Source organism: Plectrocnemia conspersa, unplaced genomic scaffold (assembly GCF_051122295.1).
Source record: "Plectrocnemia conspersa isolate PC_06_02 unplaced genomic scaffold, ASM5112229v1 ptg000014l, whole genome shotgun sequence".
NCBI classification, from domain to species: Eukaryota; Metazoa; Arthropoda; class Insecta; order Trichoptera; family Polycentropodidae; genus Plectrocnemia; species Plectrocnemia conspersa.
Genome location: NW_028277178.1, coordinates 12682939 through 12701486, shown reverse-complemented (window position 1 = coordinate 12701486; position 18548 = coordinate 12682939). Strand labels below are relative to the sequence as shown.

Sequence of the window (18548 nt, the reverse complement as noted above, 5' to 3'; positions counted from 1 at the left end):
TTACATACTTGAATACCAGCGTTGACAAAATCTATATGCATTTTTTAATTTATTCTCGCAATTGCTTTCAAAATATTGAACACAACATTTACTTCCATTTTGGGTCTAGATTCTGAATGTGTTATATTATATTTTCCAATAGTACTAATTATAGAAAGCTTTTGGTTTATTTATACTTCTATGAACACTTTTTTCGACAGCAACAATATTAGTATTTATATTATTATTAAAACTTATGAATAATATTACATATTTTAGATGTGGTGCTGGACGAGTGATGGCACCTGATGGGAAAGGATGCACAGATAAAAACGAATGCTTAGAACAACCGTGTCTCAATGGCGGAAAGTGTATCAATCAAGAACCCAAGCTGAGATACCGCTGCATATGCCCAGATGGATTTTGGGGAGAAAATTGTGAATTGATCCAAGAAGAACAGACTCTCAAACTGAGCTTGGGCGCTTTTGCAGCAATTGTTATATGTTTAACTATAATATTAAGTATGTATCATATTTAAATGAAATAAAACATATACTGTGGGATTAATTATAATAAGATTGAATATTAAATATTTGTGTAAATTAAATAAAATCAGGGACAACATTCATCCTTGTCTTACTTTTTGCTCGATTTCAGTTACTGTTAAACTACGATTTAATGAATTTTATTGTTTTTAATCCTACGCCAGCTATTCATAATATTTTAAATATTTTACAATAGTTTTAGTGTTAATCATTGTCGTATATAACCGTCGAAGAAAAAAACTCATCAAATATCCATGTCCGGATGAAGACGTGAGAGAAAACATCATTAGTTATGCCGACGAAGGAGGTGGCGAAGACGATATGACCGCTTTTGATATCAAAACGATTCAAATTCCAGTCGGTGAGCCTCCACCGCCGCAACAACAAACAAAATTACAACGTCAGTACAATATTAATAAAACTTATATTACAAACTAAACATTTTAATAATTTAATTTTAAATTTCAGTGCCTATTATTAGTCCAAATCAAGAAGTAGACGTTAAAGTATACGTTGAAGAGTATAAAAAGCATGCCGATAATGACCCTAATGCTCCGCCGTTTGACGATTTGAGAAACTATGCTTTCGAAGGCGGTGGCAGTATAGCTGGTTCATTAAGTTCTTTAGCTTCAGGTATGATTTTTATTTTATTACATATTTTTTATGTAAATATCATATTTTTATATAATAATAATACACGTTTATATTAGATACAGATGACGAACGTCAAGATTTCAAGTGTCTTGGAAACTGGGGGCCGAATTTCATCAAGCTCGCAGAGATTTATTCGCAACCGCATGAACAAGAGGCTGAAGAAGATCAATAAATTGTCTAATAGAACGAATTAAAATACGTTATTTGTATATGATAAGAATTTATTATTATTAGAGAATCTAAAGATATGTGTATTTAATATACTGAATGTGTTGAAACTATATTTGTATGTAATATAGTTGTTGCACACTTGCGAATTTTACATAGTTCACGCATGTTTGGTGCACGCGTTGGACTAATTTGTGATTAGTTCGCAACGATACCGAAATCAATCAATCTATGAGATTTTGTAAATGAATATAATGTGATAATAGGTTAAATTTATTATAATGTGGGTGTATTTGTAATCACTTTGTACATAGTTATTCGATGGTGACTTTAATATAATTATTGTACAGAATTTTGTAAAAACAACATATGTAAATAAAATATTATGCAAATTTGTTATATTTTTATTGTTTATAAATAACTTCATGGCACAAAAACAAAACATCTCTATACAAATTCCTCGAACATACAAACGTCAGTTTGACACCTTAAAACCGGCCATATCTTTGGTCTTAACACCAAAATTTTTGATCAGCAATCTATATATAATAAAAAAATATTAAAATAAATTATGGAAATAAATATTGCATTGTTATTTTTTTATTAGAGAAAAAGATTTATTTAATTTGAGAAAAAGATTTAATTAATTTTGGAAAAAAGGGAAAAATAAAATAAAAAACAAAAAAAATGTGTGCTAGAAATATAGATGTCCATATCGTTTCAATTAATAAAGAGTCGTAGAGCCTTGAAGTGGTAAAAATAAAATGGACCTAGTAATTTGATTTTTACCCTAGCCCTAGGGGTGACTGACCTCGTGGCCAATGAAACTCAATTTGAAATTAGTAAGACTTTTTATTGATATATTTACATGAGTGCGACGGTCGATTATCGGTGAAACGTTTCCTCCAAGCGGTAGTAAATAAATGATCGTCTCTATTGTTAATAAATGATCGTTTTTGTTCACAATTATTAACGCGAGTTTAGAGTTTGAGACAATGACCCTTTCAAACATGGTCATCTGTGTGTGGTCGCTACAGTTTCTTCGTGGAGTAATCAGAGGTCCGTGAGTCTTTGTAATGTGTCTCATTGATTCGATTGGTGATGATTGCTAATAATTCGTGATAGATTGTAGTGTTACATATTTTATGAAGCTTGTACGAATGCAGATAAAGGCGATTGCTTGATAATCACAATATTTTTTTTATATATCATTCGGCTTATGTAGATTTTTATATATCAATTTACAGGTTCTCAATATATTTTATTAAATAGGTACATATAAAGCATTTTTTGTTATGTTAACTTATTTTTTTCTCTTTAATTAATTGGTACTATTTTTTAAAGAAATCATTTATGTTAAACAAATTTGAAAAATTATATAAAAATTTAATATTTTTATTTATTATTTCTTCAAGTATATATGTAAATATACAGCTAAAAGTAAAAGATCGACTACCGTACATGTACGGTGATACCTCTGGAAGGGTTAATATCATATACGATATAATAGCGAAAGAAATGTAAGGACATAAAATATTTTCAAGCAACTTGAATGGAAATTAAATTAACCTAATTTAAAAAAAGTCTCTTTTTTAAAATAAATAGTTATTTAATTAATAATTATAAATCATGAACATCTTGGTATTATTTCTCTGGGAGCCATATTTGAATATCACTATCCAACTCTTTTCGAAGTTCTTCATTGAGCTGGGCATCATCAGCATCTGGCAAACGTCGTTCTACGATACGAGCTGCTTTTGTATATTTGGCAACATTAGCCACAGCATCGCGAATTCCGTCCTGAAAAAAAAATACGTATTTACTCCCCTTTCAATTTATTGTATTAAGATATAATATAAAATACACACCGCTGACATAATCTGCAATGGAAACAGTTTAACCCATCCGCCAATAACATCTGGAGCAGTCGACCAATCTCTGCCATTTCCCCACTGAACCGATTCATCCGAATGTGTATATTTTTTACGACGCTGCTCTTCCTTTTTAGGCACACTGTATCTTCCCCATATATCTTCTTCTAATGTCGCATTCTAAAATTAATTGATAATATGTTAATACGCTGTCGTGGCATAAGGCAAAAACAAACACACTGACTCCAGATTCAGTCACATCTTTAGCAGGAAAAGCTATTGTAATAGACGGGACAGGTTGTCCCCTTTTCGGTTTTGCTGATGGCCTAGATGAGGAAGACCGCGTAGAATGTCTAGATATTGGCCTTCGACGCTTATTTTTGGTATGTTCTCTATTTCCTAACTGAATATAATTAAATTGTTTAATCATGATACAGATGATATGATAAAAATAATTAATTCAAGTTACTTCATGTTGACTCCTCCACTTATCCAATTCATTGCCATCAGACTGGCGAGAATCACTACTATCTTCTTCATAGAAAGATCTTAAAAATAATAAGTAATACACTATTTAAAATATACTTAAATATTAAATATGTATGATAGATATAATATTTACCTTGAAGTACTACCATTTTCACAATGATCGCTCTTACTGGAATCATTATTCCAGACCGTAAATAGGGACAATCCCGTGTTCGACATGGGAAAACCTAGTAAGTCGAATAAGTCGTGGAGCATTGGCTTTTTTACAATTTCATCAGAATCACAGTTATTGGCTAAGGCGGGACTCAAGTTCACCTGAAATTTGAATTTATGAGGAATTGAAAGTGATAAATACTTTAAGAACATTAAGAAGACTTACTTCAAGTAACCATGGTCTCAAATCTGCATCGACTAAGACGTCGAATCCAAAGAACTCGAAGCAGTTTGGTGCTGGAGGTACTCCTGCGGCTTGAGCTAGGGCTGTCAGTGCCACCAGGGCAGCGACCCTTTGCCACACGTGCCAATCACGTGCACCTCCACACGCGGAAGACAGATGACGACGCACCTGGCGAAGAGTCCACTTGCATCCTAAAATATACTTACTTCAGAAAAGTTCTTAAGTGTACATAACCATTATATGCTATACCCACCAGATCCAATCCTATCATTACACTCGGCAAACTTGGGACCGAACCGATTCAGGGAACTGTTCGTTAGGTGACGAAATGGATTTTGTAGATCAGTCAACGAAAATTTATCAGTACCTGCACAATAGCGTATTTTATCAATAAATGACTTCCTTACGAATGTTTTAATCTCAATACTCACTAAACCTAGCTAAACCCTCTCTGTACAAGTAAACGGTCAGAGGATGGTTCGATGGAACGCATACATATAAACGTAGGTCGAACTTATAGCCTCCGATCAGTAAAGGTCTTTCTATGTATCTTTGGACCACAGCGTTGCTATCGCACGACAAATCGCTCAGGCGCTATGAATATCAAAAGAGAATTATACATATTAAAAAAACTTAAAATACATTATGTTATAGAGCTGAAGGATACCCTGAATAAATATATTCCTCTGCCTTGACTCTGACCCACTGGCTTGCAGATCCAAATTTTCTGACCCCTTTGACTCGGATCGTTTATATCATCGCCGTCGTCCTCCTTTGACAGCAAAGAATTACGGTTCTTTGAGCATTCTGCAGCCAGCTTTGCATATTCCAGAGGGAGGTTGTATCCTGGTGGACTTTAAATGGAAAAGATTCTTAATAGTCTCAAAACACAAAATGACCCCAAAAACCCAACGAATGTTAAATTATTATATTGTCAGTTATAGTTGATGCTATATATTATACAAATAAATAGGTCGTAACGACAATGTAATGAGTATTAAAAAAATATTTTTAATCATTTCAAGGATCACCTTAAGCTGTTAAAAAAATATTATGTAATTTTAACTAGTGTTTATTATTTCTCGTAAATAAAATCATACTGTATAAAACATATATCTTTTTATAAATTTGGATTTATATAAAAATATATGTTTTATACAGTATGATTTTATTTATATTAATTTGGGTCAAAAATTATGCAAGTAAAATGTAACTATTATTCTTAATGACTAAAATATAAACTAACGTTAAGATTAGTAAATCATTTTTTAAAACATGCAATTATATCATTATTACAATTTATTTTAATTTCTTTTATGATGCATTAATTTAATGTTGATTAAAATAATAAATACATATTTAATTTCTATCATATGATATTTTCTCTTGTATTTTGCAAAAAATGACAACATCTCATCATATAATTTAAAGCATTTACATAAAAATACTGACTCAAGTTTTATTTAGCCGACGTGACGAAAGCATCTTTGCCAAGGACTTGAACTCTAATTTCATTGTTGACTGTAAATATTAAATTAAGGTAAAACGAAATGTTTGCTAAACGTAATTCCTAGAGTCGACCATAAAACTTAAACTGCCCACAATGTTTTCAGAGTCCCTGTCCCTATTTTAACTACTTGGTCATAATGCAGCTGATAAACACTAACTGTCATTTATATCGAATTGATATGAAAATTAATAATAATATTTTAATACATTTTTAACACGAGCTAACAACGATTATCTTACCTGCAATGGAAATAATCATTACATATTTTAATACTTTTAGAAAGCGATAACACAAAATAAATTCGCCAAAAGTTAACGTCGCATTCAACAACAACAAAAAATTAGTTTTATTATAACATATTATTAGAGCTCAGCTTAAGCAAAAAAATATTTTAGCAGAAAATAATTTACTACTTTAAAATAATCATTGAATAACGTTCTACTAAGTTAACTTAATCGATGCACACAGCACATTTTATTTCTTTCAATGATATCTACAAGATATTTTCAATAAAAAAATCATATTATTTGTCAGGAACAAAATGTTAAGTACTAAAAATATCATTAGGCCGATGCACAAAAATGAAGATTTACGCAGATCATTTAATCTTGAACGGTTATTTTGTAAAAATTTATTTACGCCCCATCAGCTTTAATCTTTTGAAAAACACACAAATGGATAAAGGGACTTTATATATATTGAAAGCAGAGATTTTACGAACCAGAAAAGACATTCAAGTTTTGACTTCAAACTTTGGCAGCCAAGAATCGCTGTTAGTTCAGCTTTGGAAAACAAACAGAACTTTAATTTTAACGTTTGAATTTAGTTGATTGCCACGAAGACACCAGATAAGGAGTTTAATTAAATATCTAAGACGACCAGCGACTGCGTCACAAAGTTACAATGTAGAGACGGTCTTGAATCTAGACTCTAGATCCTACCAGCTTATGATGGTTTACCCGCTCCATTATAAGTTTAATAATATAATAGTATGAGCTGAATAGGTTTAAACCACCTGCATAATTTGTCATAATTTAGAGGTCATTCCTAGGACCATTTCGTACAAACAAAAACACGCCTTGAAGTGTAAAGCCAACCACAGTATTTTTTACTAAAATGGAAGAGTGATGTCGTGACTAAAAAAATGCATTATTAACTGGAAATATTTCACGGACCACATAATAACACATCCGACGTCACTCAAGATGTCCTTTATCACATCATGTTTTGAGCTATGCAGCGCCACTTTCAAAATTTCCTCGTATTCCATCCATTTAACGCGTCAGTAGCTTACTTAAACTTTTATCCTCAAAATATTACAAGTTAACCGCTTTGCAGTTTTCGAGTATTCGACACGAAATTGTGTCCGGCCCACCTGACTTCATTGTATTTAGGCTTTTAATTCAATTACTTTATATAATTATATTTCATTCATATAACTTAGTTTTAAATCACGGATATCTCATCGGATAAGGTCGTTGATGTTCATTTTGGAAGCACGAACTTTTTATGTTTATAATCAGCCTTGGTTGAGTCTCGGGTGTAATATAAATCTATATATGTATAATCAATGTTTTTTTAATCTATTTATACTATAATAATTTATTTCAATCTATTTCCGTGCACAATCGTGCCAATACGGTAAATGTCAAACGTTAAGAAGCACTAAGTTCCCCCAAGCGCACGTGTTTGCGTCCCTTGTAATAATTTGCAAGTATACCAAAAGCAAATGGTACATCACGAAGGGTTCCGAAAGAGTGTAACAGACCCATACAATTCGACTGCGCCAATGAATTGATTGACCGTAAAAACTATTTGTCAACGATTCGCGGGGGACATTAGTGCAAATGCACGGCACGGCGCTCGCGTGCTTCGCCCGAAAGTCAAAAATAGACACGAAGAACAATAACACACGAAAATAATAAAAGAGTAGAAAAAATAAGGATTGATGAAAGAAATCACTGAATGGCCCGCGATACCCATTAATTGTGTCTAGCGCATGATAGTCTTTTTCTTCCGCTTTCATGTATGTAGGGCCTTCCATAGCGATGTTTTGGTATTTTTAAAATACAATACCGAAATACTGTTATTGTACTTTATCGGTGTCACGTGAATATTCTACAAAAAATATATTACCAAAAAATAAACTAAGGAAACATCTATTCACACACCAAAATCTATCTGATTCTTACAGATAATGCTGGATTTTTTTATAAACAAACAAGCCCCTGTACAATACTTGTATGATGTCAAGGCAATAACTCGTATAAAAACGCGATTGTTTTATAAAAATATATTAGTACACAGATGTGCATACCTAAGTAAATATAAAATTTCTGACCGATTCATATTTTTCTATTCACATACACTATTAAAAAAGTATATTATAAAGAATAATTTTAGAATGAGTTAATTCAAAGTACAAGCAAGTAATACAACTGATATTAATGAACATGGCCCTTTATTTGTTATATGTAAAGAAATAATCAATTATTTGACAAAACAAATCACAGCTCAAATAGTTAAAACCGTCCTAAAAATGTACTACAAATTTTTGCAATAACAAATATGACTATCATGACTTAACAGTCAATGCGTCGTGATAGATATTATATAAACAATATTTATACAATAAAACATCACATATAAAAACAAGTATAGTGCACACTTATAATATATGAGCTCCTTTCCACATATTTTTTATAGCTCCTCATAGCTATCGCCAAAAACATGCTTGTGTTTGGCTAGCTTGTTAATAAATTTGATGGCTCGTGCATGAGGAGCGTTCTCTAAAGCTCGCAAAAGTCAATGAGCATTGACGGTTTGTCGACACCCTCCTCAACAACTTGAAAAAATGGTCAATTAGATAGACGCTATGCCCAGAATGCAATGAATTGTATCCTAACTCTCCTAGAAAAAAGGCACCAGCAAACAAATTTGCCCCGTACTCTTTCTTGTAAATATCTCATAAATTTTCTTTGAATTCTCTCTAACAGAGAGTACTTTGCTTCATGTGAATTCTAAACAATAAAGCCATATTCGAGCTTATCGCACAGAATGCGAAATTTTAATTAATTATTAAAGCCCCATGCGCTCCACATAACGAAGCCGAGCATTCTCAACGCCTTATTATAAACCTTATTATAAACTATAAAGCTCAAACGTCACTCCTGGGTCATCCACAAAAAAAAATTATAATTAATACACCTCTGCCTAAACTTTTAGAGAATTTCACCGGGCAAGGGAATCTGTAAAATGTGACAACATGACACTTGGCAATACTAAAAGGTAGTCGATTGTGGATCGAACATTTTCATAGTGACTTTATGTAGAGAGTGAATTCGAATTTGTGCAAATACTCTAAAAACACTTTCAGGTCATCAGCATATATTAGATATTTATCAGCATATAACAACATTAGTTATTGATTGCTGCTTATGTGTCGTTATTAAAAAGCAAAAAAAAACCAGAGAACCTAGATTGAATTCCTGTTGAATAATTGGTTATAATATTAAGATACTAGTAATGAAAGCCCTGCGTGTGTACATATGTTTGAATTTCGATTTCCAAAATGTGCTTTCGTGACGTTTGCTTCCACTTGTGGCTGGTCGACATAATTCTTTATATGCTGATATATTTATTATTAAATAGCGACCGTGACGGATGATCGCGGGTATGGCTTTTCCACGTATCAAGTCGGGCACGAAACTTCTGCCGCGAATTAAAAATGAATCCAGGTCAATGTGGCTCAAATACTTTTAAAATCTCATAAGTCGCACAGATAATGCGGTGGAGTGAAAGGTGGATAGAGACAGGGGGCGTATGGAACGGCGTGGAGGTAACGCAGGGCTCGGCTCAAAATTCAATATTTGGAAAGCTATAATCGTAATATCCTTGATTTATTATTTTGGCGTATCAAGTGTTTAAAAACGTCGAGTTTTAAACGACTTATAACTAAGCGTCGAGTTTCAAAAGACTCGAGACCAGACCGTAAGATCCATAACTTCTGGTGTTTTTTTTTATTTTAAATATTTTCATTATATATGGTTTAGGATTTTAAACTATATATGCTTAAAAGAACTGATGCTGCAGAATTGGTGTTTATTTCTCGAGAATTTTTGAAAAATTCGAGAAGTGGAAATGAAAATTTTGATATTTTGAGCGATTAAAACATCGAGAAATCATGTTTAATTCCAAACGCTAAAACGCTGTTGATAAGTTACAAGTATCCCTTTCGGTCCTTGCCTGCACGAATCACATAATTGGCTGTCATTCAAATTGATTGGAAAATATTTCGTAACTAGGCTTTTCAAATTATTTTTTCCCTTTATCATGGTATGAAGAAGCTCATGTTTCAGACTTCAAATTATGTGTTCCAGCTACTCCTTCTTTCTGCGTTTTACGGTTAAGAGAAGTTCTTGATCACGTATAATGAATAATTATATCATGAAGAGAATTCGGTCATGAGAAACTCTTAGTCCATGAAAATTTTAACATACGTCTAAAAAGCCTCATTTCAAACACTGCCAGTCTATTGAGTGAGTTATTTCAGGTCTCATATAATTCTACCGACATATATTTTTTATACATTATTTTTATATACTATCCAGGGATCTTTAAAGGTTGTCAACGGTCTCGGCAAAACATAAAAAATGTTAGTAATTGTCTCTTCACAGATTTTTATTGTTATTTGTCCCTGCAGTGTTTTTTTTAAATGGTTTTGTAGTATATATTAAAAGAGTCGAAAACGAACATATAACTGTCTCACATCTTTCTGTATTAAAATATTTTCGGTTTGATGATTCCAATACAGATTTTTGAGAAATATTATCTATCTGTCATCTAGCCCGATAGAACTAGTCCGTTTATAAGATGATCATGTTTGATACGATCGAATGTTTTATCAAAATCTATGAAGCAAATTACGAACATTGAGACATATCTAAAGTAGCGTCTGCATGTAAAAGACACTTCTTATGTATTTAGGCTTTTCCTAAATACAATTTTTTCCGCAAATAACTTATTCGCAACGTGTATGCATTCTTTCCAATATAATTTTTGACAGAATTTTAACAGAATACGTCTGAAGTCGTAAGTATGGAATTAAGTGTTGAAAAAACTAGTCGTGGGGTATTATTTCCAGAGAAGTATATTTTATTGAAGAATTTCGTTAATAAGTTTTTTTCGTTCTGATTGATTATAAGTTTTTTAAAGTTTTTCGAAACGGTTGATGATCAAGATCTTTAAATAAAAGTCACTTAGTGCAAAGTTTTCTCAAACATGCATTTTTATCAGGTTGTCAAATAATACAACCGACTCTTATGATAGATACAGTTTGAAAGAGATTTCTGTTGCTATAGAAAAACACTGTTTTTGGATGCCACTTAATTACTTAACCTATTACAATCGCAAAATATTGTCATTATATTATTATATTTAGTGCGCACTGACATTAATATGCTCTGCATATATTTGTGCTATAAAATAAAATAAATAGGATATAAAACTAATCTAAGTTTACATAAATCACATACCTGAAGTCATAAATTGATCCATAGACCTTTTTCATGCATTTCAAATGACGCGCCAAACTATCCTTTCTGCATATTGAAGCTCCGTTCGGAATATGATTGATGAACTAAAAAATATCATAAAAAATCTATTTACGATAATGCAACGTAAATTATGAAAAGAAAAAGTAAACAGTTTTAGAATTCGCCTGTCATGTCAGAGAGCCGATCGTGTAAACAAGCCATACGGAGCTCAGACATGCATTTTGTCGAAAATCGATGTAATTTAGATGGAAAGCGCGGTGGAAAGGGGTAAATAACCGCTGGGTTCTCGACTCATAGTATTATAGTACGGATAGTCGATTCTACGATAATGCCCCGGGTTCAATGGAGAAACGCGATACGGCATACAAAACAATAATGCTTGCCTGCCATGCTTGTAGGACTCTCCTGCTGGGGGCTGGCAAGCCATTCCTCCACCATAGATTCCATTTATCGGCGGCTTCTGGTTGGTAGCCTCTCCAACCGCGTTCTAAACATACCTGTAATTAAAAAAATATATATATCACAATATTCCCTATCGTATAACCACGACAGCAATCGCCTGTTCCTATCTACCAGTATCACAAGTCGAATTGCGAGATTATGAGTGTTTTATGCGAAACAGTTGTTAATAAAATCGAGACTTACACTTGGTTTTACAACAATAAAGACTAAAAACGAAATATGGGAATTCATTAAATCTATTTTATCAATTTCAATCCACTTTATATTACAATTTTTAATTATAGCATATTTTTACAAATAAAGTGTTAGCCCTGTTGAAAAGTAATATATTTATATAACAGATAATTGACAACTACATGGTCGTTCTACAAAGTTGTGTGGCATTTCTTAATTTATTATCAAAATGTTCCCATTATTTATCAATATATAGTTAATAAAAGTCACCGTGCAAAAAAATAGTAACAACTACATAATTTACAGTTTTATGTATTTATTTTTACACCAAATTCATATAAATATATCTTCTGAAAACTGTTTTTATGATATTTTGATGTGTTATGCTCTTTTTCTAAGCGAATACGGTTAAATAAGTACACGAATCTATATTATATTTATAAAAGCCAAGATGGTAATGTAATGTATGTAATAATTGCAAAGTATTGTCAGTATTTTTTAAACTTAACTTATACATGTGTACATATTTTTTTGAGCTATATTGAAGTCAGGTTTAATTGAAATATCTGTAAAATACGCTTATATAAAAATGAATATTTATTAGTAAATCAATTCGATAAGCAATTATCTCATTTCAAGCGTATGTGGTTTATTTACATATATAACTATAAGTATAAAATCCTGATAGGTTATATACATACATATGTATAGTCCATCCAAGATGTTAACGCTCATCATCATTGTGTTGGATATAAGGGTGCGTACACGCATGTATGCATACATATACAGTTTTCCGCGAATTTGTTTACACCGATAGGAGAACGTTACCAATACTAAATCAGGCCTGTTTTAAAGGTAGGGAGACCATACGTTAGAAATTGAATTAAAAATTATAATGTGTTATATTTTTATTATAAATTATTGTCATGTTGTGGTATTTTGCAATCAATAAAACAATTTTTGTACAATTCTATTGGTATTTTTTTAAATTTTATATTAAACAGATATTTAACCTGGAGAGAATTTATAAACAGACTAAAATTTTATTCCAAAACTGATCTTATGTTTTTGAGTTATATATGTTTATAAATAAACAAAATAATTGCTATGATATTTTACATTTTCCACAACAAATTAAATTTAAAAAAAAAAAATAATTGAACGTGTAATTTCACATGGTCACCCAAAAATATTTCTCACCAATACTATATCGATGAGCGTTCACATCTTAGATGGACTGTATGTATGTATCAATCGAACACGCTCAGGCATGCACGCTGGGTTGTCTGGGCATCACAAATCGGATGAATAATTCATTTTATTTTTACCATTGAGTATCAAGAAATGTCACCCATTGTAAATTTTGCCCAGGATCTCGCATATGCATACGACTTAAAATTATAAAATTCTTAAATTTATCCTTTTAAGCTATCATTTAACAAAATCAATGTCTCTTGAATGATATATGTATAAGTATAATATATATTTTTTATTGCAAATAGATAGTTGAAGCAATTTATAAACAGACTAAAATTTTAAATTAGTGTTTATGTTTGTTATATACACATTATACACAGGTCCATGATCAGAGATTACAGAGAATTAGTGTCTATTTAAAATTATTGTACTTCTACAAAAAATATATATTATATGTACATGGATATATTCATACAAATGTATTTTAATTATGCATTAAAAATAAAAATTGACATATTGAGATTTGTCATATAAACACATAAATATTAAATGACATTCAAACTATTATATAATGTAATCATATATAACCATTTACGTGATATGCTTAATTTACATACAAATTTATTATACTTGAATTTTTATAGCCAAAACGATGCATTCGTGCACGCATATGTGTATAGAAATTATTAAAATTAAATTCATGGGATATTTTACCATAATATAAGTGTATTAAAACGCTTCGTTCTTTGGTGCTCGTCTGTACGCACTTTCACTAGCACACACATACACACACGTGTAAACCAATGTGTGTACACATAATCGATAAGTGCATTTGTGTTCCTTGAAAATAATTAATTAAATCGACTCTGTGTGGCTCGCGTGCTTGCACACACTTTCGATTTCCTCAAGGAAACGTTCTAGGCATAGAATGGCGGGCATGGAATACATTACAGCTTTCATTCAAAAGCTTACCCCTATAAGGTATTTTTACCCATTGAGGGGCTCGGCTTGCCCGCACACCGGCTGCGCCAGTTCAACCAAAATAGATTAATCATACATGGCTAAAATTATTTTGCACTTTAAAATAGATTCGCCGGGCAATCGGTGCTAGGTCATAACTACATAATGTTTCTACTTGAATTATTGAGAAAAAGTAAAATTATTAATTTGTCATTTCTTAAAATATCTTTAGAAACATGTTAAGAAGTGATAAGATTTTTAATTTAATGCACCATGGTCTTAATTAATTTAAAATAAATAAATAAAAAAATGTAAACAGTATCCATTTAACATAAATGTTTCACAAATTAATGTACACAAAAATAAATAACAGCTAATTTTCGATTGCATCACAGAACTTAATACTATTGAGACAATGATTAAAGGTTGTAAGATAAAAAAATATTAATTATAATGCGCAAATTATAATGAATATCGATAGTATTTTCACATTACAGAATCGCGAATCATTGAAAAAGATTAACAAGATAAATTGTACTGAGCTTTTTATTGAAATTATAAATAAAAAAGCTTTTTATTAGTGCACTAATTTTTTTCGGAAGCTTAAAATTTAATACTAAGAAAAAATACTTAAAAAAATTTCATACTAAGAAAATACAATTTTTAAGATGCTTTCTGATTCTAATATTGAATTAGTTCATAAAAATTTCATCACATGCGTAAAAATAATTTTGTCTTCAAGACAAACTAAAAATATCTATAATATAAAGTTAAAATTTCACAATCTGGTGGTAATGGTTTTCCAACTCTCATTGAAGTGTTTAATGTATTCAAAATGATTGGCAAACTGACATGAATTTTGACATTTGAGAGATGTGATGTCTAAGATAAAAGCCATGTTTTCATAAAATTAACGTTATTTTCGTGTTAGTGAAAATGCTTTAAAAAAATAGACGAACTCTAATGGTATATGATACATTTATTATTATGTGTTTTATATATTTAAACTAAAAATTCCTAATATATTAAAAATAGATGTGTCTTTTAATATCTCTCTCAAGAGGTATTTATTAATAGTAACAACTACTTTAGAAAATTACACGTTAAATATGTATATGGACTTTTTTATGTGTAACCCATAAAGTAAGCTTGTTTACATTAATAATTAATTTTCGATTAAAGTTTTTGTGCATATTTATATGCAACGATTAAAATAAATTAGTAGACGATTACCGTAATAAATAATGCACCATATAATAAACCGTACTTATGGGCTAATAAAAAAATATTTGCAGGAGCAGGAGCTTATTGAAAATGTTACATTTTGATAACCAAAACAATTCACAGTAACTTTTTAAATTATATATTACATAAACATGATAAACATTAAACCAAAATATCGCACTAAAAAAATATATGAGCCAAGCAAATGTATAAATAGAATTGATCGAATATAAAAATACAGTTTAGATTATATGATACAGCAACGAAAGTGGATTGAAATAAGCTTTCATGTTTAATCATTATTTGTTCACGAGATTTTGCTTTTATATTATTTTAAAACTAATAATGCCTTCATGTATTAACAGTTAATAGCCATTATTAATTGGTAATGTTAACTGTTTGAAAAACACTTAACCTTAAATTTAACATAAATATGGTGAATGTTTATTTTTATTCCTTAATCGAACTATTTAAAAAAAATAAACACTTACTTGGACTAGAAGACTGGGTCCAGTTCCATTGTCGTTGAGCCTGAAGATGAACGGGCCATCATCGAAATGATTAATCTGGTGGTCATCTTCCATCCTTTGAATATTATCTTCCAAAAAAAATGTTAAAATACATCAGTCGAATGCGTTTTTTCGGGTTACCGTGCACTTCTCTCCCTTTTCGATTCGACTGCTTTTATGGCTTTATGAAAATTATAGACGCTTTATGAATAACTGGGAACTGGCATAAAAATAGGTTGGGTTGTAAAATCCTATTGTGGGAGGAAGGAAGCACGACAGAACTCAAAGTGATGCTTCGTTAAATAATAATATATTATAATATAAAAATGAGTTTTATGTGACACGCTTTTTCGATAATCGTTTGTTTGTAATACATTTAATAAATAAAGCAAATATATGTTAAAGATCATTATATAAGTTGGTATAACATTATTATAAAAAAAAGGTTATTTTATTATTTTTCATAGTAAATTTTATATTTAGAAGAAAATAAATTACACTACAATATATATAATATTAAAAATATTATATTTAATCCTTTAAAATATCATCAAATAAATATGTTCCTAGACTAGTACACAAATTGCAAATGTTTTTATATACATAGAATAAAGAGCTTTAAGTTACTTAAACATTTAAAAGCAGTCCTAATTTTTTTAAATTAAATTTTTAGCCACCTATTTTTTCTGCTTGTATAATATAAAATAATATATACAAATTTAATTAAAAAACCTTACCCAATAAGCTTATAATGATATTGAAATTTTAAGTCATTGTGCTTCTAGCTATAAAGTAAAAGTTAAATCTTTGTCGTTTGCTCTTTAATTTCCGCTGAAGTCGCTGGCGGAAGCACTTGTCAATTCAAACCATTTAACCATTAAAATACGCCTCATTGGTTAAAATTATTGGCAAATGATAATAACTTTTTAATTGATATGTATAGAATAATGCTTATTTGTTACTAAATAGTTTTAGTGAATTTAATTATATACATATTTTTGTGTTTAATTATATTCAGTATAAAATTAAAATGATTTAACATAGATTAAAATATGTTTAATTAAATCTTTTTAATGGCTTATTTTTACTATATTTAAATAGTTTACCATAAAAAGTGCATTAATAATAAAAAATATTTATTAGTGAATAAGAGACTATTAGATTGGTAATAATAACAAACGCTCGACTAATGTGAAGCATTTTCATAGTACCTATATAAAACATTATAATTCAATTTACCTTAAAACAATTCAAGATCACGTACAGAAAAACATTAACGTATATCTATCAAGAATAGATGACTTAAATATAAGCAAAATTTATGGTATTAGTAAAATGTAATTAACTACTTATGATTATTAAAAAAATGTGTTCAAAATCACACATTTTAAAAGACACAAAATTATGACTCGGATTCAACAGAAATTTTTAATTTCTTCTAAAGTAAAATTAATTTAGAAATATGGAGTTAGCGATTTATAAAAAACGAGACATCATTGGAAAAAAATTTTACAGAGTATATATATAATAATGAAATTTAAATTTTTGTAGAGTAATTAGCTCTGACAAAAGTAAAAAATTAAATTAAAATTGCAATATTAGACAATATTGCATATTTTAAATAACAAATGGATACATATTTAAAGAGTAATTTTATCTATTTGTCTTATTTTTACTTATTCATCACTGAATTTTTTTAGGAGATAAGAAAAATTAAGGTAAACTAATCTGTATATATTGATCAAAACTATAATTACTTAATATACACTAATTATATTCCTGTAGGCACGATAGAAATTTAAAAACATAATGTTTATATGGGATTCGAATCAGTGTCAGAAGTCAGTGAAATATAAAATTAGCTTCGAGTTGACATCCAAAAAATATATTAGTTAACCAATTATGTGCTAAAATACGTAAATAAAATAACTAACATTTAAAAAATAAAATATATCCTGTTAAATAAGTGTTTTATATCATACTTTGAGCTTAAATGGTTAGATTTATTTTATAAAAATAGAAGCATAAATATAGATTTCAGAAAAATATTGGCTTGAGCGAGTTTGATTTAGAACACACACAAGAAACACATTATTCTAATTCAAAAAACACAAGGCTGCAAACTAATGGCCAAAGCTGCTTAATGGCAAAAGCTCAGAATTGCCTCCGAATAACATTTTCGCGGATATTAAAACGAAATATGCGCAAAATCACGCTTCTTAAATTCATTGTCGAAAACTTTTCCTATTGGTCTCGCTCCTAAATCGAATAGCTATTAAATTGATGTTTCCATAATGCAAATTGAAATAAGAAAATATATTTATTTATATTATTAGCAATATGACGTGTCCACGTCTAATTAATGATTTGTATATGGCGAAAGTTTTAATGAAATCCAAAAATGCTCAGTATTCGCGTGAAGGCCTTAATTCGTTTAAGATCCAAGGCTTTGATATAATTCAAGTTAATTGTTGTGCGGCGTTGCAGGGGTACCGAACGATCCGGTTTGTGGGCTCGATAGCATCGACGGGCGACACCGCTCGGGCAAAGTTGACGAACGAGCCAATTTATGGCCAGGAAAGTGAAGATAAGAAGTTCAAGAAGTTGAGTTTAACGAATTGGGAGTAGTTTAGAAATTTGCCAGAATGGTTGGTAAAGGGATATCAAGTTTAAGAAATTAACGGTTCGCGCAGTAACGAAAGCTTAAAAAGCTCGAAAGCTCACCTCTGTGTTGGTAGAGGGCGTCGCGACGCCGCGACGGGCGCCGTTCGACTGACAGGTGCTGCGCTTTGGCGCATTTTATGTGGAAACCGGGTTATCACCTTCTGCTACGGTTAACGAAACATTTTTGGCA

The 18548-nt window shown here is 30.5% G+C and overlaps 2 protein-coding genes across 6 annotated transcripts in view; one reads left to right on the top strand and one right to left on the bottom strand.

The window, feature by feature from the left end:
• LOC148226245 (neural-cadherin-like) overlaps positions 1 to 1738 on the top strand; it is a 192100-nt gene extending 190362 nt beyond the window's left edge. Inside the window, exons 7-10 of one of the 4 annotated variants that reach the window (XM_088203955.1) lie at positions 259 to 500; positions 727 to 924; positions 993 to 1157; positions 1241 to 1738. In XM_088203955.1, the coding sequence (XP_088060081.1) occupies positions 259 to 500; positions 727 to 924; positions 993 to 1157; positions 1241 to 1350 (715 nt within the window). In that variant the 3' untranslated portion in view covers positions 1351 to 1738. Of the gene's footprint in view, positions 1 to 258; positions 501 to 720; positions 925 to 992; positions 1158 to 1234 lie in introns of all 4 variants that reach the window. The other 3 variants (XM_088203954.1, XM_088203953.1, XM_088203952.1) reach the window with 3 other exon arrangements.
• Positions 1739 to 2934: 1196 nt separating this feature from the next.
• LOC148226244 (putative tubulin polyglutamylase TTLL2) lies at positions 2935 to 18462 on the bottom strand. Of its 2 annotated transcripts, XM_088203913.1 has the most exons (13): positions 18419 to 18458; positions 15677 to 15783; positions 11552 to 11665; positions 11148 to 11251; positions 4771 to 4957; positions 4535 to 4697; positions 4357 to 4470; positions 4086 to 4294; positions 3840 to 4021; positions 3687 to 3765; positions 3462 to 3620; positions 3215 to 3397; positions 2935 to 3146 (listed from the first exon to the last, which is right to left on the bottom strand). In XM_088203913.1, the coding sequence occupies exons 2-13, from the start codon at positions 15767 to 15769 to the stop codon at positions 2991 to 2993; spliced, it is 1743 nt and encodes a 580-aa protein (XP_088060039.1). In that variant the 5' UTR covers positions 15770 to 15783; positions 18419 to 18458; the 3' UTR covers positions 2935 to 2990. The 2 variants fall into 2 exon arrangements, with proteins under 2 accessions (XP_088060039.1, XP_088060040.1); XM_088203914.1 differs by lacking the exon at positions 3462 to 3620 and having other exon boundaries at positions 18419 to 18462.
• Positions 18463 to 18548: the final 86 nt, after the last annotated feature.